This window comes from Macaca mulatta, chromosome 7 (genome assembly GCF_049350105.2).
Source record: "Macaca mulatta isolate MMU2019108-1 chromosome 7, T2T-MMU8v2.0, whole genome shotgun sequence".
NCBI lineage: Eukaryota > Metazoa > Chordata > Mammalia > Primates > Cercopithecidae > Macaca > Macaca mulatta.
In genome coordinates, this window is record NC_133412.1 from 18,118,938 (window position 1) to 18,144,665 (window position 25,728).

Genomic DNA, 25,728 nt, shown 5'->3' on the forward strand with positions numbered 1-25,728 from the left:
TAGCAGCCAGGCTGATGGCAGGCCAAGAGAAGGCCACGTCTCCCGTCCCCAGGTTAATGCTGCTCTGCCAAGAAAACTTGGAGCCACCCTTGGCGGGCCCCCAGCCCAACCCTAGGCAGCAGAGCCCGCCCGTCACACGCATGGGGCTGTTCCCCGTTAACACACCCTCTGCCTCCTTCCCTGATCCCGCAGGTTCTGCTCATGAGGGCCTGACAGCAGGGCTGAGTCACCCACACCAGCCACAGGTCGCTTCCTTCCCCAACAATCGTTCCACACGCCTGCCTTTCAATTAACTCCCACCCGCCCTGAACTCCTCCTACACAGACACTGTGGGCCGGGAGCCAGGCGCACCTGCCGGGGCCCAGGGTGGTGGGGCTGTGATGAGAAAGGAAGCCGCGTGGTGACACATAAAGCAGGGCTGCCCCCACATGAGTCCCCAGAGGAATTTTAAGCTCCCCATTGCCCTGGGGTGTTGGTCCCAGCTGCCCCATCCCTGCACGCGGATGCTGCAATTACCCAAGAGCATGAAACCTGGCTTCCCACCTGACTGAGTCAGCTGAGAACAAAAACACATCTCCACCGCCACAAACAGCCAAGCCACTAATCAGAGTCCGGGAGCCACTGGCAGAGAGGGCACGGCCCCACACTGCCCCAGAGACGCATAGGAGCCAGGCAAACACCAGGGCGAGTGAGCTCGGGCCATCTGCCGCCTGCCTGTGGAAGGAGCGCTCGCCAGCCTCACCTGGCCCGAGAAGGTCCATCTCTGCCTCCGCTGGGGCTGCCCTCATTCTGACTCCAGTAAGTGCTGCTGCTTCCACCTGGGGTTTTTTCCACTGCCCTATTCAGTAACCCGGCCACTCCTGTCCCTGTGGGAAACTCCTGCTGCCAGGAACTCCCAGCTGTGTGCTCTCCTGGACAAAAAAGTTCCTTCTTCCTGAGCCCTCCACTCACCATCCAAGATGTGGTCAAAGGTCTGTGCTGAGCGGAAACCCCAAGGCCTCTGCTCCTAGGGCAGCCTCCCCAGCTGCTGGCACTCACTGCCCCAGCAGGGACCGCATGCAACCTGGCTGCTCCTGAACACCTGTCTGCGGGCTCCCCTGGGCCCCATGGAGACCTGGCGGAAAGGCTCCTTCCGCAATGCCTCCTTCTTCAAGCGGCTGAGCCTGGGGCGGCCACGGCGGCTCCGGCGACAGGGCAGTGTGCTTAGCCAGGCCAGCACAGCGGGTGGGGACCACGAGGAGTATAGCAACCGAGAAGTCATCCGGGAGCTACGAGGGAGGCCAGATGGCCGGCGCCTGCCACTGTGGGGGGACGAGCAGCCCCGGGCCACCCTGCTGGCCCCACCCAAGCCCCCACGCCTCTACCGAGAGAGCTCAAGCTGCCCCAACATCCTGGAGCCCCCACCTGCCTACACAGCAGCCTACTCTGCCGCCCTGCCATCGGCGCTCTCCCTGTCGAGCGCCCTCCACCAGCACTCAGAGAAGGGCCTTGTGGACACTCCCTGCTTCCAGAGGACACCTGCCCCAGACCTCAGTGATCCCTTCCTCTCCTTCAAAGTGGACCTGGGGATTTCACTTCTTGAGGAAGTTCTGCAGATGCTAAGGGAGCAGTTTCCCAGCGAGCCCAGCTTCTGAATGGGGTGAGGGTGGGCAAAGCCGGGGTGACTGGAAGAGCCAGAGGCTGGGGATTAAGGAAAGGGCAGGGACAGGACTCCAGGCCCATCGCTGGAGGGTTCAGGCAGGCAGAGCTCCTCCATCCTGGGGGAGGATTCCAGGATAGGAATCCAGGGCTCTGCCTGCTCTCTGGGTCCTGAAGCGTCCTCCCAGGCACCCCAGAGTGGAGGGACAGAGGCAAGCTGGAAATGTTGAGGAGGGGGGCCCCTTCCTGGCACGACCCCTGAAGGAAGCTGGCTATTCTGGGAAAGGGAGGCTATGTGTAGCAACCACAGGAACCAGGTAGAGACTGGCAGAGCCAGAAGGTGGCACGGGGTCAGATCAGGGAGTGGGAGGACACAGACTGGGCAGAAGAGATGAGTGCCCTGTGCCAGCCTCTTTGGAAGCCAGCGTCAACAGAGAGAGGTCACAGGACAAGCCTGGGTAAAAGCAGTCCAACCCAGGCGGAAGAGGAAAGTGGGAAGGCCCAGGAAGAAAGGGGAGACAGGCCTGACCCTGTCTAATCTGGTGGTCACTCACTGCATGACACCGAATTGAAATTAAGTAACAATTCAGTTCCTCACTTGCACCATTATTCCAGATTCCACATTCCAAACGGCTGGTGGCCACACATGATTAATGGCTGCCACACTGGTTGGTGCAGAATGGACGCGAACATCGCTGCACAAAGTTCTACTGGACAGCGCTGGCTAGACCGTGGCCTGGAGCCACCAGCAAAGGGGAGACGCATACAGGGGCTGGCCACATAGGAAGAGATAGGTAGAGAGAGAGTGTAACTTAGGAAAAGACTAGGCAAATCCTTAGCAGAAATGAGGATGTGGTTCAGTCTGCCAACACAGCTACCTGGAGCAATCCCTGGTGAAGGCAGCTCTAGAGAATGCCAGCCAAAGGCACGCGCACGGCTTACAAAGGGGTGCTTTGGGGAATTCCCAGAATTATTAGTGTGGGAGCCCTGGCAGATTTCCTTCCTTGAAGAGAGGAGAACTGGATCCAGGGATGGGCATTCAATGGCGAAGCGGCACAGCTGGTCTCCAGACCTGTCTCCCAGGATTAGGGAGTTCTGCCACCTGAACCCTCTGACAATGTGCCTGCCAACCAGGCCAAGCCCACCGGGTCAAAGCCACAGCACAGGCTGCACTATGGCCCCACCCCATGGCCTCACCAGAACACAGAAAGCAGAGCCCAGCAGCACTGGCGGGGCCGTGTGTTGGTGGCCCCCAGGCCTCACTAATAGTAGCAAAGGGGAGAGGAAGCTCTGACACTCACCATTTCTACAACCCAAATCGGCGGCCTCCCTCTCTCCTCTAGTGTATAGGCACCGAGCTGTGGCTACAGCAGAGAATGAATAAACTTCTAACACAATCTATGGAGTGTTATCTGGGGCTGTGAAATGCTGGGACTTGAAGGTGGGAATGAGGTCTCTAAAGCAGGGCCCTGAGTCAGGCCCAGGCCAGTTTGTTTCCCTCCATCCAGGGTCTGGGACATACTTGCAGAAAGCTGCTTTCCAGTCACCCCCATCAAGTGGAGGGGCAGGCAGGGCAGCAGGCTGGCGTGGGTAAGAGCAGCCTCCTGCCAGCCTGCCAAGGGGCTGTGGACACACCAGCCAGGCCCTAGGCCACTGCAGAGAAGGGGAGAACCAGGTTGCTAGATCTTGCCCCCAAAGCAATCTGTTCAACCAAGGTGGGGACAGGTGTGGCCAGGAGCCCCAAAGCCCCAGCCTTTGTATCCAGGCCAAAAGCCACCAGAGCCATGGTTGTGGGTCGGAGGTTACACACAAGCTGGAAGGTCTACGCTTCACCTCAGGCAGGGCACCCAGACTCTGGGCAGGCAGCACTCTGTGTCAGCAGGGTAGCCAAGGTTACTTTTATTTTTTGAGATGGAGTCTCGCTCCGTTGCCCAGGCTGGAGTGCAGTGGCGTGATCTCGGCTCACTGCAAGCTCCGCCTCCCAGGTTAAAGCAATTCTCCTGCCTCAGCCTCCTGAGTAGCTGGGATTACAGATGTGCACCAACATGCCCAGCTGATTTTTGTGTTTTTGTAGAGATGGGGTTTCACTATGTTGGTCAGGCTGGTCTTGAACTCCTGACCTCAGGTGATCCGCCCCCCTCGGCCTCCCAAAGTGCTGGGATTACAGGCGTGAGCCACTGCACCCAGCCTGCCAGGGTTACTTCTAAGAGGAGACATTGCCTCTTGACAGTCGGTCCCTGTCTGGGGCAGCCAGGGACATACCCGGAAAACTGAAGTGCTGGGAAGGAAGTGGCTGCCGTAGTCACCTGCCCCTTCTCTGCAGCACTGGGTCGTCTAAGCTCCAAATGCTTCACGCACCACAACCAAGCAACCTGAGGGCCAGGAAGATCCCTTTGGTGAGAAGGAGAGTCCCAACAGGAGACCAGATACGGAGAGAAAGCAAGGTCTAAGAATACAGTGTGGGTGGGGCCTCTTTGGCCCTCAGAGAGGAAAAGGGGTCAAGGTGAAATCATAGCCCCTTTGGCCTGGGTTGGTGGACCTGCCAAGCTCACTCTAGGACCCAAGACCTGAATTTGGGAGGAAAGAGCCTGAGAGGAGCCCAGGTAGGAGGAAGAGCTCCGAGACCTGAGTGTCCAGCCGGGCGAGGCCTGACTCCTCACCTTTGACAGTCCTGAGTGGCTGTGGCCCACGGCACCCTGGGGCTGTCCCTCCAACCAGGAAATCTTCAGAGGGTTATCCACCAGGCCAACTTCATTCTGGACAGCCAGCTCCTGCCAAACACAGCATCTAGTCCTGTCCCATCCATCGAGTCAGCTATAAAGAGGCTGTCTCTACCCCCAGTGAGAACAGAACCAGCGTTCTAGCCCTCTAAGCAGAGATGCCAACCTCAGCAGTCTTCAAGTGACGGGCGTTAACACTTTGGCCTTTCCTGCGGGAGAGGGGACTGGGGGGAGCTTTCTGATGTGGGGAGGTGAGGAGCACAAAGGGTGAAAAGGCAGTGCCGGGGCTCACAGCCCCGAGGGGTGCAGGTGGAGGGTGTGAAGCCACCAGCAGGGAGCAGAGTCAAGTCTGTGCTCTCCTTTCTCCCCAGAGCACCCCCCATCCATCCCTTTACACATGGTGCCTCTATTTCCAGGAGTCAGGGGCCCCTGGGAGGAGCCTTGGCTCTAAGCTGGCCCGGAGATTCCCCAGGAGTGTGGACCACCTAACTCAGAGGGCCCACAGAATTGGGTCCCTGCCCCAGAATGACAGGGCCACGAGGGCCCCCCAAGCCTCATGCAGCACTCACCGCCGCCTTGACAGTTGCAAACTCTACCACAGCAGTGCCTGGCTTCTTACTGGAAAGCACCAGGTTGAGAACCTCGCCATACTGTGGGGACAAAGGGGTCCTAATGAGCATGACTTGGCCTTCAGGATGGCCCAGGTCATGCCAGAGACAAGCCTGGGCTACCTTGAAGTCCATGGGGCTTTTTCAGGTGGGAGATAACTTCTTGCCCCACCTACTTATCTTAGTGAAGTGAGATCAGAGATAGGAAAGAAATTTTTTTCTAGGAACACAGAGCAGCAAAGGAATGATGAGCAAAGCCCTGGTGACTTAGACTGACATATTTCACGCACAGCGTCCTTGCTGGTTGAACGTGGTGGAAAGTTTTTGTGCCAGATACCCACCTCATCCCTCCCAACCCACTCAGCCAAGCTCTTTGCTTCTAAGGGTAAGGGTTAGACTGAGGAAGCAAAGGACGGAGGGCTGGAAGGGAGCACATGGCCACACAAGTGAAAGGAGGGCTGTAGCCTGGGGAGAAGTCTTTAGGTCATCCCATGGTCTACAAGACAGGAAAAAAAAAAAAGCAGGTAGATATGTTAAGGGAAGTTCAGGCATTGAGAGCAGAGGCCTAGGGTGTAGGCTGAGATGTGGACTGAGACGATAGGAAAGACTGGACGTCAACAGGGCAGACCTTTTGCAAAAGCCGTAGGAGGACGTCTTTGGAGTAGCCACTTTTTGACTCATCCTCCTTCTTGCACTTCCATTTTAGCTGAAAAGACAGACTCATGAAACACCGATTCTTGGCTGAACAGTACCTCACCCCACGACAGCTTGACAGTCTGAGCAGACATCCTCCCACCCTCCAAGTCTCCAAGGCTCCTGCAATCTAGGGAGTGCCAGCAGAAACATTTTCCCGGTGGGAACTTGTAGGCAGGATGGCCTGCTCACCCCAGGGACGCTTCCTGCCCAGGAAGACCCTCTCCTGAGAGGGCTTCTAGGGAATGCTCTGCCCTGTGATCAGGGCTAAAAGCAGCCTTTCGTGGCAAGCTCTGGTCTCCAGGCGGCTGGAACATGGAGGGAGGTGGTAATGGTGCTGGCTCCACGCAGATCCAGTGGCCCCACCAGAAACCCTCGAGCCACAGGAAGCATCTATTCCTGCTGAGAGGAGGTGGTGAGTGTGAGGCGGCCCACAGACCCTGCCCAGGCTCACCTTTAGTTTGGGGGTTCCTTGGCCTTCAGTATTTTCTGCCTTTCCTAGAAATATTGGGAAAAGAACAAAAGTAGAATATGTCAGAGTCTCCCAAAGGAGATGCAGCCCAGAGCCAGAAGGGTCTGGAAAGGGTCACTCCTGACCAAGGGGTGCCCAATACCTGCCCAGCTCTGGTGAGGGCCTGGTGGGGAAAGTAGATGCCCATCCCCAGAAAAGCTGCCACCCCAGGGTGGTCTACCCAGCTGCCTCCTGAAGGCCACCTGTCAGCACTCTCTGAATGGAGAGCTAGTAACACCTTCTAGGGGCAGGAGGCAGAGACAGACCATGAGGTTCTACGGAAACAAAGTGTCCCAGAGTCCCTCCCTGTGGTGATCTGCCCCAAAACAGGGCCAGCTCTGCTTGGGACTAAGACAAATGTGGCCAGGAGATCTCAGGCAGAGTAAAAAGCAAATAGGCCCCAGAGAACTGAGAGGAAGAGGGGATCTGCATGTGTCAGAGTAAGGTACCATGGGGTGACCCCAGGGTCCTAGCAGGTAGAAGCCTCCACAGCGGCTCCACCGAGCAGCCAGCATGGCCACTCTGAGCAGTCTGGAGCTGCCTTGGAGGGGAGATAGGCGGGGTGATGGATCTGCACCTCTCAACCTGTGGTCATGCTCCTGGCGTATCTGCTCCCGGATCAGCCTCTGCTGTTCCTCCAGCTGCCGAGAACCCTCTTCTCTCAGGCGTTCGATCTGCAGAGCAGGGGGTGGGGGTGACAATTCTGTGCAGGTCCAATTCCAGGCTGGCTCACCTTGTAAAAAGTCCCTGGGAGCTTCCACCTGCAAGCTAGGGCTCAGCAACCTGTGGGTGGGACAGAGCACCCAGCTCCCACTGAAGGTGCAAAGAGCATGCCCTCTCCAGCCATGGCGACCACCAAGTCCATCCTCCCCGCCTCCTCCTGCAGGTGGCCCTCTGGCCAGTGTGCCTGAGTGCTCACCTCTTGCTCTAGTGTCCTGGTGCTCCGGCTCTCCTCTTCCTCCTCACTCTCCTGGGCCTGGGCCTGCCGCTCCCGGGCCTCCAGGTCTAGGCACAAGGGTTGAATGACCAAACTGCTGGTCTGTTCAGTTTCCACGTGGCCTCGGCCCACCTCAGCTCTGGCTGCCTCCACAAAGTCTCAATCACGATGAGACCATACAGTAACTCTGCCCCCTCCCTCCATGCCCAAGCCCCCGAGTCAATTTCCATTGAGAAAAATCACAGCACAGAAGTATGGGGTCTAGCAGAGTGGCCAGGGGTCTGGAAGAGTTAAAAACAGCTCACACTGACCAAGCTGGTTCTCTCTAGTGAACAGGGTGTAGGTGGTGCTTATGTCAGCAGCCCAGGGCCATGTGTCAGGGGTGCCAATGGGCGGAGCTGTTGGGTTTGATTCCTGTGGTTCGGCACTACAGCTTGACCTCTGGCCTTGCTTTGGCTTTGATTCTTTTCACACACTGAGCTCAAGTTCTCACTGTCCCCTTTAGCTACCACCTCAGCTCACATTTACCAAGCCTCACTGTGGACCTGGCTACAGGGATGGGCAGAGTGTTAGGGCATCACCCCGGGTCCCATACTATGTGAGCTCATTACCTTCCAAGGGAAACCTGCTTGCAACCATGTGCCAGGCCAGCTGCTGTGAGAAACCCTTCTCTTAGGCCAGGGAAGTTTGTGCACTTTACTTACTTAGAATCTCCTTTTCTCTCTCTCTTTTTTTTTTTTTGAGATGGAGTCTCCCAGCACTTGCTTTTTTTTTTAATAGAGAAATGGATATTGGGATGCTATATGCACACATTAAAATATACAGATGTTGAAGAGCAAGAGGAAAAGGAGAAAACTTAAGTAAAGAATGCTTGGACTGGGCCAGGCACAGTGGCTCACACCTGTAATCATAGCACTTTGGAAGGCCGAGGGGGGTGGATCACCTGAGGTCAGGAGTTCAAGACCGGCCTAGCCAATGTGGCAAAACCCTGTCTCTACTAAAAATACAAAAATTAGCTGGGTGTGGTGGAACGCAATTTAGTCCCAGCTACTCGGGAGGCTAAGGTAGGAGAATCGCTTGAACTCAGGAGGCAGAGGTTGAAGTGAGCCGAGATTGTGCCACTGCACTCCAGCCTGGGCAACAAGAGCGAAACTCCATTTCAAAAAAAAAAAAAAAAGGCTGGGTGCTGTGGTTCACGCCTGTAATCCCAGCACTTTGGGAGGCCAAGGCGGGCGGATCACGAGGTCAGCAGATCGAGACCATCCTGGTTAACATGGTGAAACCCCATCTCTACTAAAAATACAAAAAATTAGCCAGGCGTGGTGGCGGGCGTCTGTAGTCCCAGCTACTCGGGAGACTGAGGCAGGAGAATGGTGTGAACCTGGGAGGCGGAGCTTGCAGTGAGCCGAGATTGTGCCACTGCACTCCAGCCTGGGCCACAGAGGGAGACTCTGTCTCAAAAATTAAAAAAAAAAAAAGTGCTTGGACCATGCTGCTATAACCAGTGATGTTTTTTTAAGTGAGAAAAAAAAAAAAAATGCTTGTACCAATCTTATTGGGTTGATGAAAATGTTCCAAATCTGATTTATAGTCAGAGTTGCATCATTTGGTAAATTTACGAAAAATCATTGAAGTGTAGACTTGAAATGGGTTGATGTTATGATATACAAAGAATACCTCAATAAAGCTATTAGAGAAGAGAAAGCCTGGACCTCTTTGAATCCTTCTGAGGGAGCTTCTCAAAGTGAAAACTCTGGGTAGGAATTGGGTTTAGAACAAATTAAAAGACCCAGCCAGGCACAGTGGCTTGCACCTGTAGTCCCAGGTACTCAGGAGGCTGAGGCAGAAGAACTGCTTGAGCCCAGGAGTTTGAGGCTGCAGTGAGCCATGATGGTGCCACCCTAGCCTGGGTGACAGTACAAAACCCCGTTTCTCTATTAAAAAATAAAAAAAAAAAAGATTCAGCCAGAAATGGTGAATACAAGCACCAGTTTTTTGTTTGTTTGTTTGTTTTTTGAGATGGAGTCTTGCTCTGTTGCTCAGGCTACAGTGCAGCAGCGTGATCTCGGCTCATTGCAACCTCTGCCTCCCGGGTACAAAGCAATTCTCTGCCTCAGCTTCTCGAGTAGCTGGGATTACAGGCGCCCGCCACCACACCCGGCTAAATTTTGTTTTTTTAGTAGAGAAGGAGTTTTACCATCTTGGCCAGGCTGGTCTTGAACTCCTGACCTCGTGATCCACCTCTCGTGATCCACCTCAGCCTCCCAAAGTGCTGCGGTTACAGGTGTGAGCCACCGCACCCGGCCACAAGCACCAATTTTACTCACCCTGGATAAGTTTAAATCCCAGCTCCAGCAAGCTCTTAAACTTTTGGTGCCTTAGCTCCTTTGCCTATAAAAAATGGCTTCAGAGGCCAGGTGCGGCAGTGCACAGTTGTAATCCCAGCACTTTGGGAGGCTGAGGTGGATAGCTTGAGGCCAAGAGTTTAAGACCAGCCTGGCCAACATTGTGAAACTCCATCTCCACAAAAATTGAACAAAATTAGCTGGGCATGGTGGTACACATCTGTAGTCCCACTACTCGGGAGGCTGAGGAACCAGAATCACTTGAACCCAGGGGGTGGGGGTTGCAGTGAGCTGAGATCGTGCCACTGCTCTCCAGCCTAGGTGACAGGGTAAGACCCTGTCTCAAAAAACCGTGTTTTTTTTTTTTTTTTTTGAGACAGAGTCTCGCTCTGTCGCCCAGGCTGGAGGGCAGTGGCGCGATCTCGGCTCACTGCAAGCTCCGCCTCCCGGGTTCACGCCATTCTCCTGCCTCAGCCTCCCGAGTAGCTGGGACTACAGGTGCCCGCCACGGCGCCCAGCTAATTTTTTTGTATTTTTTTAGTAGAGCCGGGGTTTCACCGTGATAGCCAGATTGGTCTCCATCTCCTGACCTTGTGATCCACCCGCCTTGGCCTCCCAAAGTGCTGGGATTACAGGCGTGAGCCACTGCGCCCGGCCCCAAAAAACCATGTTTTTAAAAAAGGTTTAGTACCCACACTTCCTTGTACAGTTATGACAATTAAAGGGACAATAAGGCATTTGTCACATGCTTAGCTAATATTAAACCTCATTATTATTCCTAAGAGTGTCTTTAGGAACCAACCTCTAAGAGCAGCATTTTGCCCAGAGCCTGAGCCAAAAGGCTTTGAGATGAGTTGCTGGAAGTGAAGCTTCAGGTGAGGGAGATGAATGAAAATGGCCGCAGGAAACCACAGGCCACCGAGCACTATGATGGCACCTACCAAGCTTCACTTTCTTCCTTTTTTCATCTAGTTTCTGGGTCCTCTCTGCTGCCTGCTTCTTGGCTTTCCTGACCTTGTCATATGCAGCCTGGCAGGAGAAAGGGGCACAGGGCAGAGGGTCAGCCGGAGAGTAAAGACAGAGCCCCAGCAATCTGCCTGGCCCCTAGCCCAAGGGCCATCAGAGTGGCAGCCTGGTGACTGGGTCTCCTGGGCTGAGACAGCAAGGACTGTGCCACATGGCAAAGGGCAGAGGACTGAGGTTGAGGGGCAGCAGTAGTCTCTAATCAAGGGGGACGATTCCGATGAAGGAGGCTATGCTTACCCTTGCTGCAGCATCAGTCAGCACCTCCAAGGCCTGAGAAAGCTGGTGGAAGAGTTCAGCTAAACATAAGGATCAAAAAGAGAGAGAAGAAAAATAAAGACTTTGTGATGGTGTGCTCCCTCAAAAAAACAAACAAACAAAAAACACTTAAAAAAAGCCACAGGATGGCAGAAAAGCCGACATCAGCAGATGACAGACCAATTAGGAGGGGTGAGCACCTCAGCAACTGACCAGACACCCCTAACATGAAGGGAAGCCCTGGGACCCACGGCCCGGAGCCAGGCTGTGTGTAAGTACACCCCACAGCACTCACGTGCAGAGCGTACATCAGGAAACACAGGCCTGGGTGAGCGGCTCTTTCTCCCCATGCCCTCAGAAGAGTCTCACCTGCTCTTGGATTATCTGGATTTTTGTCTGGGTGGCAGGAGAGGGCCTTCTGCCTATATGCCTTCTTTACCTGGAAGAGTCAGACACAAGACACTGTCATTCACTCTCATCCCAGGGACAAACAGGAAAACCTTGCTCAATGGGTAAGGGGAATCCGACACACACCTAAAAGAGAAGCTGCTGACGCCCACCTCCTAGCCACCGGGGAGGCTTGCAATGAAGGAGGCCAAGGCCATGGAAGGAGCGAGCCACTGTCGCCCAGCCTAGGAGCTGGGCCCACTTCCTGCCAAGTGCTCAGTCTCACCACTGCAGATGTCCACGGGCCGCTGGAACAGGCAGGAGCACAGTACCCTGCTTTCTCTACAGCCACTCGCAGACAGGTACTCTACACATTCTTGGTGGGCCTATAAACTGGGGCAACCTATCTGGAGGAAAATTCAGCCATCAAAATTTAAAATGTTCTTTCCCTTTAACCCAGTCCTAGGAATCTGGACTTGTAGAAGTACGGCAAAATAAATATACAAGGATGCTTTCTGTAACACTGTTGATACCAGCCAGCCAAGATCTCCATCAACAGGGAGACTTATTTAAAAGATGATGATTGGCCGGGCGCAGTGGCTCACGCCCATAATCCCAGCACTTTGGGAGGCTGAGGTGGACAGATCACCTGAGGTCAGGAGTTCGAGACCAGCCTAACTAACATAGTGAAACCCCGTCTCTACTAAAAATACAGAAATTCGCTGGGTGTACTAGCAGGCACCTGTAATCCCAGCTACTCGGGAGGCTGAGGCAGGAGAATTGCTTGAACCCAGGAGGCAGAGGTTGCAGTGAGCCGAAATCACACCACTACACTCCGGCCTGGCGACAGAGCAAGATTCTGTCTCAAATAAAATAAAAGATTATGATTGAGGCCAGGCATGGCGGCTTATGCCTGTAATCATAACACTTTGGGAGGCCGAGGCGGGTGGGTCACTTGAGGTCAGGAGTTGGAGACCAGCCTGGCCAACATGGCGAAACCTGGTCTCTACTAAAAATACAAAAATTAGCTGGGTGTGATGGCATATTTGCCTGTAATTCCAGCTACTTGGGAGGCTGAGGCATGAGAATAGCTTGATTCATGGGGGAGGCAGAGGCTGCAGTGAACCAAGATTGTGCCACTGCACTCCAGCCTGGGCGACACAGCGAGACTCTGTCTCAAAAAAAAAAAAAAAAAAGATTACGATTGGCCAGACATGGTGGCTCATGCCTGTAATCCTGGCACTTTGGGAGGCTGAGGTGGGCGGATCATTTGAGGTCAGGAGTCAAGACCAGCCTGGCCAACATGGCAAAACCCTGTCTCTATTAAAAACACAAAAATAAGCTGGCCATGGTGGCGTGCACCTGTAGACCCAGCTGCTCGGGAGACTGAGGCAGAAGACTCGCTTAAGCCCCAGAGGCAGACGTTGCAGTGAGCCGAGATCATGCCATTGCACTCCAGCCTGAGTGACAGAGGAAGACCCTGTCTCAAAAAAATAACAAAAAATAAATTTAAAAAAGTTTGTTCAGGAATTTGCTACGCTTATTAAAATTTTTTTTTAAATAAAAGATTATAATAGACAGAGGTATCCATGTTCTGACATAGATCTTATTATAAACTTTTGAGTTTAGGCTGGGTGCAGTGGCTCAAGCCTGTAATCCCAGCACTTTGGGAGGCCAAGATGGGTGGATCATGAGGTCAGGAGATCGAGACCATCCTGGCTAACACGGTGAAACCCTGTCTCTACTAAAAATACAAAATTAGCCGGGCATGGTGGCGGGCGCCTGTAGTCCCAGCTACACAGGAAGCTTAGGCAGGAGAATGGTGTGAACCCGGGAGGCGGAGGTTGCAGTGAGCTGAGATCGCACCACTGCACTCCAGCCTGGGCAACAGAGCAAGACTGTGTCTCAAAAAACAAACAACAACAACAAAAAACTTTTGAGTTTAAAACAAACAAATGGCCTAGGTGCAGTGGCTCACACCTGTAATCCCAGCACTTTGGGAAGCTGAGGTGGGAGGATTGCTTAAGCTCAGGAGTGTAAGACCAGCCTGAGCAATATAGTAAGACCTCATTGCTGCTAAAAATAAAAAATTAGCCAGGCGCGGTGGCTCATGCATGTAATCCCAGCACTCTGAGGGGCCAAGGAGGGAGGATCACGAGGTCAGGAGATCAAGACCATTCTGGCTAACACGGTGAAACCCAGCCTCTACTAAAAATACAAAAAATTAGCCGGGCATGGTAGCATGTGCCTGTAGTCCCAGCTACTCAGGAGGCTGAGGCAGGAGAATTGCTTGAACCTGGGAGGCAGAGGCTGCAGTGAGCTGAGATCATGCCATTGTACTCCAGCCTGGGCGAGCGAGACTCTGTCTCAAAAAAAAAATTTTTTTTGTCAGATGTGCTGGTGCATGCATGTAGTCCCAGCTACTCAGGGGGCTGAGGCGAGAGGATCGCTTGAGCCTAGGAGTTCCAGCCCAGCCTGGGCAACATGGCAAGACCTCATCACTACAAAAATTTTTTAAACATGAGCCAGGTGTGGTAACATGTGCCTTTGTCCCCCTACTCAGGAGGCTGAGGTGGGAGGCTCACTGGAGCCCGGGAGGATGAAGCTGTAGTGAGCATGTTCACACCATTGCACTTCAGCCTAGGTGACAGAGTGAGACCTTGTCTCAAAAAAAAAAAAAAAATTAAATCAAATTAAAATAAAAAATTAGCTGGGCATAGTGGTGCGTGCCTCTAATACCAGCTACTAAGGAAGCTGAGGCGGGAGGATCACCTCAGCCAAGGATTTTGAGGCTGCAGTGAGCTATGATGATGCCACTGCCCTCCAGCCTGGGTGACAGAGCAAGACCCTCTCTCTTAAATAAATAGAAAGAAACCCCAATATTTCTTACATAAGTAAAAATAAACACAGCTACCAAGATTCTCTTTCGTGTGTTACCTAATAGCTGTTGTAAGTGAAGAAAGGGTACACAACCCCAGAATCCGTCCTCCGCCTCCAAGGCCTTTGCTTTCTCCCTTCTGCTCGGTGTGTTACCTGCTGCTCAAACCTCCTGGAGGAAGAGCTAAGCAGATTGGATTTCTAAGCTTCCAAGGTGGACGCAAGAAACGCTTCTATGCCCAAGTGTGCTACCTAAGGCCTTTCAGAGGTAAGCAGCCAGCATCCACCAGGTGAACACCTGCTGGGCAACTCCTAAGTCCACGAGGCAGCCACAGGCCCAGGACCTCCAGGGGTGTGCTGCCACCTGCTGGGCCACAGCCAGGGCACCTGCCAGGGCAACCCAAGCTGTTTGGTTCTCCCGACTGGACTGCGCTGGAGGCAGCAGGAACCACCCAGGACAGGCGCTGGGCAGAGAGGGTGTAGACGTGCCGCCCGCCTTCCCAATCGCCCACTGAAGCACACCTGCCCTGCCTGCTCACTTCCCACCCTAACCCTCCCTCCCTAGCTCTGTTTTCACTACAAAAAAGAACAGTATTAAGGGAAAGGAGGTGCTAGCTTAAGACAGTGTCATCTTTACTTTTTAGGTCGCTTATCATTCGTCTTTTCTCTTTTGCTCTCTTTGCCTGCTTTATTGTGCCCCCAGCCTCTTTCCTTTACTGAACATTTTTTATATTTCAGGGCCCTTTGTTTGCTTTTTTCCAACAAGTAAAACAATACCAAACATATTATAAAGATGTTCTTTCTCAATGTCCCCAGCCCTCTGACATCAAGGTTGGTTCCCACACATATAAGCACCTACACACACTGATAGGAGTCTGTTGGGTGTTTGTTCCTAGCCTCTGGGCCCCTCCTCTCTGATCCTATCTCCACCCTCTCTCTGGGATGGGTGAGAGGACGGGAGGGGGAGGTGGTCCATGTCCCAGTATCTGTGGCATCACCTGCAACTCTACCTTCAAGATGAACTTCCTCAGGACTAGGAGTAGTAGTCTTGCCCCAGGGATGTAGGCGGGTTTTGTGGAAGATGTTTTATTTTGTATCATGGGGCTCTTTCAAAGTGGGGTAGGCTGGGCGCGCGTGGCTCATGCCTGTAATCCCATTGCTTTGGGAGGCCGAGGTGGGTGGATCACTTAAGGTCTGGAATTTGAGACCAGCCTGGCCAACATGGTGAAACCCTGTATCTACTAAAAATATAAAAATTAGCTGGGAGTGGTGGCGCATGCTTGTAATCCCAGCTACTTGGGAAGCTGAGGCAGAAGAATCACTTGAATCCAGGAGGCAGAGGCTATAGTGAGCTGAGATTGTGTCACTGCACTCCAGCCTGGGTGACAGAGTAAGGCTCTGTCTCAAAAAAAAAAAAAAAATAAAATGGTTTGTATGTTCCTTTTTGTAAATCTGAGAGAGGGAGTAGGAGTGAGTGTGAAGAAGGAGGAGCAGGCTGGGTGTGGTGGCTCATGCCTGTTATCCCAGCACTTTGGGAGGCCGAGGAGGGCCGATCACTTGAGGTCAGGAATTCGAGATCAGCCTGGCCACCGTGGTAAAACCCTGTCTCTATCAAAAATACAAAAATTAGCTGGGTGTGGTGGCACACGCCTGTAGTCCCAGCTACTAGGGAGGCTGAGGCAGGAATCTGGGAGGCAGAGGCTACAGTAAGCCGAGATTGCGCCACTGCACTCCAGCCTGGGCGACAAAAGTAAAATTCTATCTCAAAAAAAAGAAGAAGAAGAAGAAGAAGGAGCAGTAAGAAAGCAAGACAGAAGCGGTGTCCAGCAGTGGCATCTCCTTCGTTTTCTTTCCTTTTTTTGAGAGAAGGCTTTCTGAATTTTATTCTAAGGGAATGATAAATATTGTTTTGTGTTTCATAATTTATTTTGAGTATTGGAAGTTTGGTTTTTCACTGTAATAGGAAAATAAAATTATTCAAACTGAAAAATAATTATGTAATAATGATAAATTAATCTACATATTAATTTGCTTCCTTGTCAATTCTCTTTCCAGAATGTGTTCCTTTAATAAGCAACTTGAAGAAGCTGATTGGAAAAAAAAAAAAAAAAAAGTTAAGTGTCTTTAAGAGTCTCATCAGATTTTATTTGATGCAACTAGTTACAACTGTAACAAGGTTCTCTCACTCCCCACCTGGGTGAACCCCATCCTACCCCTGGCCCTTCCAGCCTCCCACACTCCCAAGGTTTACAACAAAACACGACTGCCCCAATCAATTTGAGGTATCCTAGACCACCATTCCCTCAATGGCCTGGCATGTGCCTCAGCTTCCAAACCACCTTTTGAAAGTATACAGAGCTGAACATTCTGTATTTCCAGGTCCTTTAGGAAAACACTGCCAGTCTCATATACTGGCTAGGTATTAGCAGGGAGAGAAGTAAGGTCCCTAAAGAGCTCTCCGAGAGCCCCTCGGTGCAGCACTGCACTGACCCCACCTTGTGTGTTCGCTGATGGAGATCTAGGATATGCAGGTTCTGATTGGGAGATGGGGAATACGGAGAACAATCAGGCATGTTCTCTGACACTGACGAAGGATACTGTTTAGCAAAGAGGACGCCAGGGAAAGCAATCGGTTCCAATTACAATGTGTGAGATGCCTAAGAGTGGTCCATAAGAATGGGAACACAGAGAAGGTAGCAACTAATTTAGCTCTGAAGGCTTCCCGGAGGAGGCAGTATCTGAGCTGGGTCTGGAAAGGTGTGTAGTTCTCCAGGCAGAGAGCCTGAAAGAGCCTTCAAAACAGAGGGTATAAGAGTTTAGACTTCTCCAGACCAACTCACAGGAGAAACAGAAAGTTCTGCTTTAATGAGGAAAAGGTACTGAGAACAGAAAAGAACATGAAAAAAGACATGTTTGCCATAAAACATGGAAATAAAAAATAGATTTTTTTGTCAAAGGACATTTTGGTTAATTAAAAAACTTCAACCAAAAAATGTCATAGGGCCGGGTGCAGTGGCGCGTGCCTGTAGTCCCAGCACTTTGGGAGGCCAAGGCGGGAGGACTGCTTGAGCCTGGGAGTTCAAGGCCAACCTGGGGAACATAGTAAGACCCTATCTCCACAAAAAATTTAAAAATGAGCTGGGTTTAGTGGCATGCAATTCAAGAAGCTGAAGTGGGAGGATCACTTGAGCCCAGGAGTTTGAAGCTGCAATGAGCCATGATCTTACCACTGCACTCCAGCCTGGGAGACAGAACAAGAACCTGTCTTTAAAAAAAAAAAAAAAATTAATAGAGGAAAACTGTAGGAAAAGAACAATGTGTACAAACAGATTTCAATGTACAGACCTGGGATAAAGAAATGCTGGGGAATAGGGGTAGGATACATACAGGCAAAGAAACGCAAACCGGGCCCAGGAAGAGGAGAAAACAGGGATTTAAAAATGATAAAAGTTGGCCGGGCGCAGTGGCTCACGCCTGTAATCCCAGCACTTTGGGAGGCCGAGGTGGGCGGATCACAAGGTCAGGAGATTGAGACCATCCTGGCTAACACGGTGAAACCCCGTCTCTACTAAAAATACAAAAAATTAGCCGGGTGCAGTGGCGGGCGCCTGTAGTCCCAGCTACAGGGGAGGCTGAGGCAGGAGAATGGCGTGAACCCAGGAGGCGGAGCCTGCAGTGAGCCAAGATTGCGCCACTGCACTCCAGCCTGGGCGACACAGCAAGACTCCATCTCAAAAAAAAAAAAAAAAAAAAAAAAGGATAAAGTTAACTTGAGTATGATACTGAAAATACACTGAGGTTTACATGTGATTCAAAAATGCAATAGAACAATTGGAAGGGAACGCTCCAGGATGCTCATTCTGAGCAGGCCAGACGAGGAGAGCTTCCCGAGTTCAACCGTAATAAACCAGGATGGATGAGTAAGGAGGTTTAATGTGGGGGGTCTCCAAGCCCAAATAACTTGTACCTCAATGTTTTCTGTCTGCTATGAGAATGTATCATAGGCCAGGTATGGTGGCTTACACCTGTAATCCTAGCACTTCAGGAGGCTGAGGTGGGAGGATCACTTGAGTCTAGGAGTTTGAGACCAGCCTGGGCAACATAGGAAGACCTCATCTCTACAAAAAATTTTAAAATTAATTTTTTGTGATGTGGTGGTGCACACCTGTAGTGCCAACTACGTGAGAGAGTGAAGTGGGAGGATCCCTTGAGTCCAGGGGGGAATCGAGGCTGCAGCGAGACATGTTCAAGTCACTGTGCTCCAGCCTGGTAGACACAGCAAGACTCTGTCCCCCACCAAAAAAGAGAGAATATATCATAAAGCACAAAAGCAGCAAGCAAGATAAATGGAACATAGGCAAAGCCAAAAAACAAATTGTAGTAAGTATTTAAGTATGTGGCAAAAGATACTATTATAATATATTACACGAAGTGAAAAAAAAGTTATATCTTCATCTTAAACCACATACCAAAATAATTTCCAGGCCAGGTACAGTGGTTCACACCTATAATCCCAGCACTTTGGAAAGCTGAGACGGGGGGATCGCTTGAGCCCAGGAGTTCAAGACCAACCTGGGCAACATATGAGATGCCGTCTGTACAAATTTTTTTTTTAAATGAGCTGGACGTGGTGGTGTACACCTGTCATCCCAGCTACTCGGGAGGCCGAGGTAAAGGATCACTTGAGCCCAGGAGTTCAAGGCTGCAGTGAGCTATGGTTATACCACTGCACTCCAGCCTGGGCAGCAGAGCGACAGACACCAGGTCTCAAAAAATAAAAAACCAACAACAACAACAAAACACACACAAACAATTCCAGATAGAGCAAAATACTAATTAAAAAAAAAAACTTAAAAAATGAAAAGAAAAGAAAGTAATGGGACTATTAAACTGCTTTTAGCCTTTCCCAGAAGAAATTCCTGAGCATAAAAGCGAAGAAATCACACACGTGAATGTGCGCACGCACACACACAATACGAGTGGATCTGATAGTGAAAACTTTTCAAATTTCTCAAAGTCAAAAATCATAGACAGGCTGGGTGCAGTGGCTCACACCTGTAATCCCAGCATTCTGGGAGGCCAAGGCAGGCGGATCACCTGAGGTCAGGAGTTCCGAGACCCACCTGGCCAACATGGTGAAACCCCATCTCTACTAAAAATACAAAAATTAGCTGGGCATGGTGGCACATGCCTGTAGTCCCAGCTACTTGGGAGGATGAGGCAGGAGAATGGCTTGAACCAGGGAAGCAGAGGTTGCAGTGAGCCGAGATTGCGCCATTGCACTCCAGCCTGGGCAACAGAGCAAGACTCCGTCTCAAAAAATAATAATAAAATCATAGATAAAATTAAAAGACAAGGTACATGAAAACTGAGGGAAGAATCTGCATGAAATATGACGGACAACACAGTCTTGACTACATAAAGAATGCATACAGAGTCCTCAGAAAAAAACAAACAAAACAAGAAAATAGAGAAGGAACATGAAGAGAGAAGTCACAAATGAATATGAATGGTTAATAACATGAAAAATGTTCAGCCTCAAACATGAAAACCCATTTTTCATCTGTCCGTCAACAGCTAAATGGCAAGTTAAGGCCGGGCACAGTGGCTCACGCCTGTAATCCCAGCACTTTGGGAGGTTGAGGTGGGTGGATCACCTGAGGTCAGGAGTTCAAGACCAGCCTGACCAACATGGAGAAACCCAGTCTCTACTAAAAATACAAAATTAGCTGGGCATGGTGGCGCACGCCTGCACTCCCAGTTACTCAGGAGGCTGAGGCAGGAGAATCGATTGAACCCAGGAGGCAGAAGTTGCAGTGAGCCGAGATCACACCACTGCACTCCAGCCTGGGCAACAAGAGCAAAACTCCGTCTCGAAAATAAATAAATAAAATAAAATAAAAATGGCATGTTAGTGGCGCTGTGGTGAATGTGTACACTGACATGAGGGTTCTGGAATGTAATCTGACAGTGTATATCAGGAAGCTCTGAAAAGCCGACCCTTTGATAGCAAGGCCCCTGTAAGAGTTTATTCTAAAGAAATACTTAGAAATTCATATAATATCTATAAACGCTGCTGTTCATTTATACCATTAGTCATAACAGAGAAAAGTCAGGAATCATTTAAATTCCAAAACAACAAAAATAGCAGCTAGCACTTACACACTGCTTGCCATATGGCAAGCTCTATTTGAAGTGCTTTACGTATATTAACTTACTTAACTCTTAAAGCCCCTATGAGGTAGAAATTAGTATCCTCTGGCCAGGCGTGGTGGCTCAAGTCTGTAATCCCGGCACTTTGGGAGGCCAAGACAGGCGGATCACGAGGTCAGGAGATCGAGACCATCCTGGCTAACACGGTGAAACTCCGACTCTACTAAAAATACAAAAAATTAGCCAGGCGATGTGGCGGGCACCTGTAGTCCCAGCTACTCGGGAGGCTGAGGCAGGAGAATGGCATAAACCCGGGAGGCGGAGTTTGCAGTGAGCTGAGATCCGGCCACTGCACTCCAGCCTGGGCGACAGAGCGAGACTCCATCTCAAAAAAAAAAAAAAAAAAGAAATTAGTATCCTCCTCATTTTACAAATGAGGAAACTATGACATAAGGGTTAATTATGATACCAAAAATCCATTCAATGAAAAGCCATAGAAACATTACTTTAGGCAAGAACTATTCTATATTCTACTCCAGTCAATTACCACAGAAAAAACAGTAGCCACCACCCCACCCACGCCATCAAAGGCCAGGTAGAGAGCACAGACTTCCACTCTTGCCACCCCAAACCTCTGCCAGACTGGTGTCGGATAAGCCCAAACAGGGAGGCTAGGACTTTCATCCCCACCAGACAGAAATACACAAATATAAAAATATCTCTGGGCTGGGTGTGTTGGCTCACACCTGTAATCCCAGCACTTTGGGAGGCCGAGGCGGGCACATCACCTGAGGTCAGGGGTTCGAGACCAGCTTGGCCAACATGGTGAAACCCCGTCGCTACTAAAAATACAAAAATTAGCTGGGCATGGTGGCGGGAGCCTGTAATCGCAGCTACTCAGAAGGCTGAGGCACTTGAACCCAGCAGGCAGAGGTTGCAGTGAGCTGAGATTGCACCATTGCACTCCAGCCTGGGAGGGAAGAGCGAAAGTCCATAACAACAACAACAACAACAATACCTCTGAAAGAAAAGGGATATCCCTGAAAAAGCTTCTGGTCTCAGTGTTATTTATTATTAAATAATCCTACCTTATAAACAGCTGAAAGTAAGGGTTACAGCTGATACTTACTTTCTATAAGCTTGTATTACTTTCCAAGTGATACAAGAAAAAAACTGGTAAGAACCAAAAACAAAATTGTTTAGCTTCTTTCTACAATTCTAAGCTAGGAGGCAGCACGGTTCACTAAAAGAGGGCAAGTTCCGGGGTCTGACAGATGTATTTTCAAATTCGGAATCTTCTACATACTAATAGCATGACCTTGGGCAAATTACTGAAGCTCACACAGCCTTAGGGGCTTCAACATCAAAGTGAGAAGAATAAACCCTACGGGCAGGGCTGCTGGAAAGAAAATGATCTGTGTAAGAACCTGACAAAAACTACGTGCTTCCTACAAGTTCCCAAACCTTTCTCTCCTCTACTTCCGGAAGAGGGTAAATGTGACACCAGGCCAGCAGGATGCCAAATGGACAGGAATTCAGGAATGGACCGGGGTCCACAGTGGATACAGGTCAACTCCATTTGAATTCCCTAGGTGGACACGGCTGGATTTGAGTCTGCTGGGGGGTAGATCTAAAATTCAATCCTGGGTTAACTCTCAGGGTCTCTGAAATACTCTCATTCAAGGGGCAAAAGGGATGGGTAGGTAGCCTGAGATTTTCCAGCGTGGCCTTGAATCAAAACCCAGCTGACCTAAGAATGTTGGTCAGGTATGTCTGTCTTGATTAACTAGTTATTACTATATTTAACTGCTAAACCTGCCCTGGGCAGGGCCCATCCCTTGGTTTTAGCCTGGAAGACCAGTTTTGACTTTGAACCGGTTGGCCTAGAATTTGGTGCTTTGTGCTACAAACTAGATCCCCAGCTTTGCCCAGCCCTCCTGGAGTTGACTGCTGCCTGAAGAATTTCTCACCATGTAAACACAACTCTCCTAAAGCAGGTCTTTGAAAAAGCTTCCGTTCTCAGTATTGTTTATTATTAAATAATCCTACCTTATGAACAGTTCAAAAGGCTAGATTCAGAGTAAAAATGTGCAACAATATTTCTTATAACTATCCTAAAGTTGGGAAGGAGAGGAACTTTCAGAAGAACAGGAAATAGAGGGGCCATCCTCTAAAATCTTACTCCTCATGATACAGGATAGACAGGACTGCTGAAACCCAGGAATCCCAGGTTGCAAGCTCCTCCAGAAACTGAGTCTGGCCCAGGTCCAGTGGCTCATGCCTGTAATCCCAGCATTTTGGGAGGCTGACGCGGGAGGATCACTTGAACTCAGGAGTTTGAGACCACCCTGGGCAACATAGCAAGACCCCATCTCTAAAAAAAGAAAGAAAGAAACTGTGTCTGCAGGTGCTGGGATCACTTAGGCAGAGCTGAAGCGGCCCCAGCAAGGTGCGGAAGGCTCCTAGAGCCTTCATTTGCAGCTTTCCTTCTTTACCCGTAAGTTTCCCCTAAATCACCTGGTCTCTCTAGCACTTAGAGACACTTGCATTTCTGACATTTCACAAAGCATCCAGGTGACGGTTCAAATGTTTCCAACCCAAAGTTCCCCGTCCAGATCATGGCTTTTCAGAGGACAAGCTCTTTCCAAGGCCTAGCCCCAGAAGGACGAAGATCTCAGATAAAGGTCAGCTCCCCGAGGACTTCAAACTCCAATTTGCAGAAACGTGGTCTTTCTCCTGATGTCCTTCTAAAAACCTCACTGTCTACCACCCTTTTTCCATCCTAGACTGGTTGAGTTTAATCTGTCTTTGATGTCTCAGGATCATCATCCAGAACATAAACTACTGAATAGTATGACACGCTCTATGGAGAGCAGCGTCAGGCTTTTCATTTGCTTCCCTAGGTGGTGAGGATTTCAAAATCTACTCTTTTAATAGTTTTCCTATTACTTCCTTAGTTGGCCTCTACTAGATGGCCAGATGCCAGCCCTTCCCTAGAAGTGCTGCTCATCTGCTGCTTCTTTTCTGGTACGGTCTGGAGAAACAGAGAAGCCGGTTATAACTGTACCTTAAATGGGAGCGTAAGGGTAGAGGAAGGTATGGGGGTTCCCCTGACAAAGTGGATGTACTTAGGAGGCAGGGAGTTCTGCTTCTCCCCAGGGTCCAGAACAGTGAACAGCACCTGGAACGCAGCAGGCACACAATACATATCTGTTGCATGAATCGGCAAACATTCATTTGTTCTCAACCAAAATACAATCGGAAACCTCAACTATGTCAATTACTTCAGACCCACTGAGGAGCAGAAGGAAGTAGGTGCCATCCAGATCCTAGGAGATCTGACCACTATTTCACAATTTCTCCTCGTCCCTGCTAACACCTCCTCTTAAAAAACCAAGTCTGGGAAAGGGAAGGAATTACTAAAGCAGACTGCCAGGATAACCACAGTGGGAACTAAGTGTTATCCCGCACTGCCCACATCAGACAATGAATAATAAATTGGCAGTCACCCAGCCCTTCCCCGGAAGCTCCATCCGGTTCTACCACTTTCAGCAACCTGAACCCAGAGCAGGGGAGGGGGGCTGGGAGCTGGGCCTCTAGCCACCTCCACTGAGCTTTGCCGCAGGCACACAGCAGGGCCTCTGACATCCGCCTGCCTCCAGTTCCACCTCTTGACGGGGGAAGGAACTCCTGACTCACCCAAAAAGCAAAGTGCTAAGGGATCCAATAAATAGAAAATAGCTATCATTAACTTAAAAGAAAGGTGCCCTACAAAGAAGGATCATTATTTTTTTTAAGTTGCTGTCCTTTCTTATAACAAAACTTGGAGCCAGGTAAGTAAGTGGTACAAGTAACGAGGCCCAGGCTGAGAGGTTAGACTTAGATAAGGAGGACACAGAGGGAGGCAACTCTGTGACAACAAGCACTGAATGGACAAAGAATCTCGGGTGAATCAGCTGGAAACCCATTGCCAGGCCCAGTTCCAGTCACAGGGACAGTGAGTGATAACAGCTGGGGCAGCTACATCTCCCCAAGCCCGGCGAGGCAGATGCCTCCCCATCCCCTCTGGGGTTCCTCTGGCAGGAACCCCAGAGGTATGTGACTGCCTGATGTCACACGCAGGAAGCAAACCACAGAGCTCTGGGCACTTGTCTAAAAGTCCCCTCTGGCTAGGCATCGTGGCTGATGCCTGTAATCCTAACATTTTGGGAGGCCAAAGCAAGAGGATCACTTGAAGCCAGGAGTTCAAGACCAGCACGGGCAACAAAGCGAATCGCACCTCTACAAAAAATTTAAAAATGAGCCAGGCGTGGTGGCATGCACCTGGAGTCCCAGCTACGTGGGGGGCTGGGAAGGATTATTTGAGTCCAGGAGTTTGAGGCTGCAGTGAGCTGTCATCATGCCATGGCATGCCAGCCTGGGCAACACAGTGAGATCCATCTCTTTAAATAAACAGAAATAAATAAAAACAAAAGTCCCCTCTGCCTGAAAGATTGATCCTTTCATTCCTTAGAGCCTATGACCCCTGTTGGGACAGCACTACAAAGAAATCCCCAAATGTCTGGGCACCGTACAACCTGTGGGCTGCTCTGAAGGCTTGGCACAAGCAGAGAGCTGGCCAACCACAGACAGCCCCTCAGCTCAATGCTCCTAAAACACGGGCCTGCTGGTGATACCAAGATAACACCAGAGAACCTGGGCCTCACACTGACATCCCTCTCAGGTTGATAACCATGGCCTATGGTTCAGTCTCAGAACAGGGGCCTGTGCCACCTGGAACACTTGGGGCAACACACGGAGCCTGGCCTGCTTCTCACCAAATGATGGTCCTTGTACCCTCTTTGGGCTCTGGTTCCTCAGTCCATCCTGAGGTCACTCCTCCCATCCCCCTGGCTCTCATCTCCAGGTCCCCATTCCTTCACTCCCCCACAGTACTCCCTCCTGTCCTGCCCTCCTCAGTCCACTTCCCCAGACCAGCCCACCTGAAGCTCAGTCTACAGCCCTCTTTCTCCTCCTCAGATGCCACCCTGCTCTCTGGCCCACCTCCTCCCTTTTAACCTTATCCTAACCACCGCTATATTAGGCTCAGAGCCCAAAAGCCTTTCCTACCGTCTTCTCTCAGGTTGTAGATTCTCACTGCCCAGATCTGCCAGAAACATCTTTCCACTGCCTGCTGTCACTCTCAACCCCTAGAGGCCTGGGTCTCTAGCCCCAGAGCCACTTTCTCTGCCCAGTCTCTGCCCTTTCCCGGGGGGTAGAACTCCTTCCGTCTGGGCCACCCTGGTACTTCCTACATCTCATTCCTTTCTGTCTTCCCTTAATGCATTGTTTCCTTTATAAACAAATTTGTATAGTAAAAAGAAATTAGTTGATTTCAGGAGGCTGAGGCAGGAGAATGGCGTGAACCTGGGAGGCGGAGCTTGCAGTGAGCCGAGATTGCACCACTGGACTCCAGCCTGGGCGACAGAGTGAGACTCCATCTCAAAAATTTAAAAAAAAGAAAGAAATTAGTTAATTTAGTGAAAATAACTGAATAACAATACTCAGGAACAGCAAAAATAGGGAAAATGTTATGCAA

The 25,728-nt window shown here is 50.5% G+C and overlaps 2 protein-coding genes across 5 annotated transcripts in view; one reads left to right on the forward strand and one right to left on the reverse strand.

The window, feature by feature from the left end:
* DNAJC17 (DnaJ heat shock protein family (Hsp40) member C17) overlaps positions 1 to 25,728 on the reverse strand; it is a 43,885-nt gene that overhangs the window by 1,574 nt on the left and 16,583 nt on the right. The window contains exons 2-11 of one of the 4 annotated variants that reach the window (XM_015141950.3): positions 11,103 to 11,172; positions 10,716 to 10,774; positions 10,394 to 10,481; positions 7,090 to 7,175; positions 6,748 to 6,844; positions 6,114 to 6,157; positions 5,595 to 5,672; positions 4,928 to 5,008; positions 4,299 to 4,409; positions 3,901 to 4,010 (exon numbers count right to left, since the gene is read on the reverse strand). In XM_015141950.3, coding sequence (XP_014997436.3) covers positions 3,901 to 4,010; positions 4,299 to 4,409; positions 4,928 to 5,008; positions 5,595 to 5,672; positions 6,114 to 6,157; positions 6,748 to 6,844; positions 7,090 to 7,175; positions 10,394 to 10,481; positions 10,716 to 10,774; positions 11,103 to 11,172 — 824 coding nt within the window. Of the gene's footprint in view, positions 1 to 3,516; positions 4,011 to 4,298; positions 4,410 to 4,927; positions 5,009 to 5,594; positions 5,673 to 6,113; positions 6,158 to 6,747; positions 6,845 to 7,089; positions 7,176 to 10,393; positions 10,482 to 10,715; positions 10,775 to 11,102; positions 11,173 to 25,728 lie in introns of those variants that run through there. The other 3 variants (XM_077939124.1, XM_015141951.3, XM_015141952.3) reach the window with 3 other exon arrangements.
* Positions 607 to 1,760, forward strand: C7H15orf62 (chromosome 7 C15orf62 homolog). The gene is given in 1 exon segment (NM_001194112.2): positions 607 to 1,760. A coding segment is annotated over 1 exon segment (528 nt). The 5' UTR covers positions 607 to 1,106; the 3' UTR covers positions 1,635 to 1,760.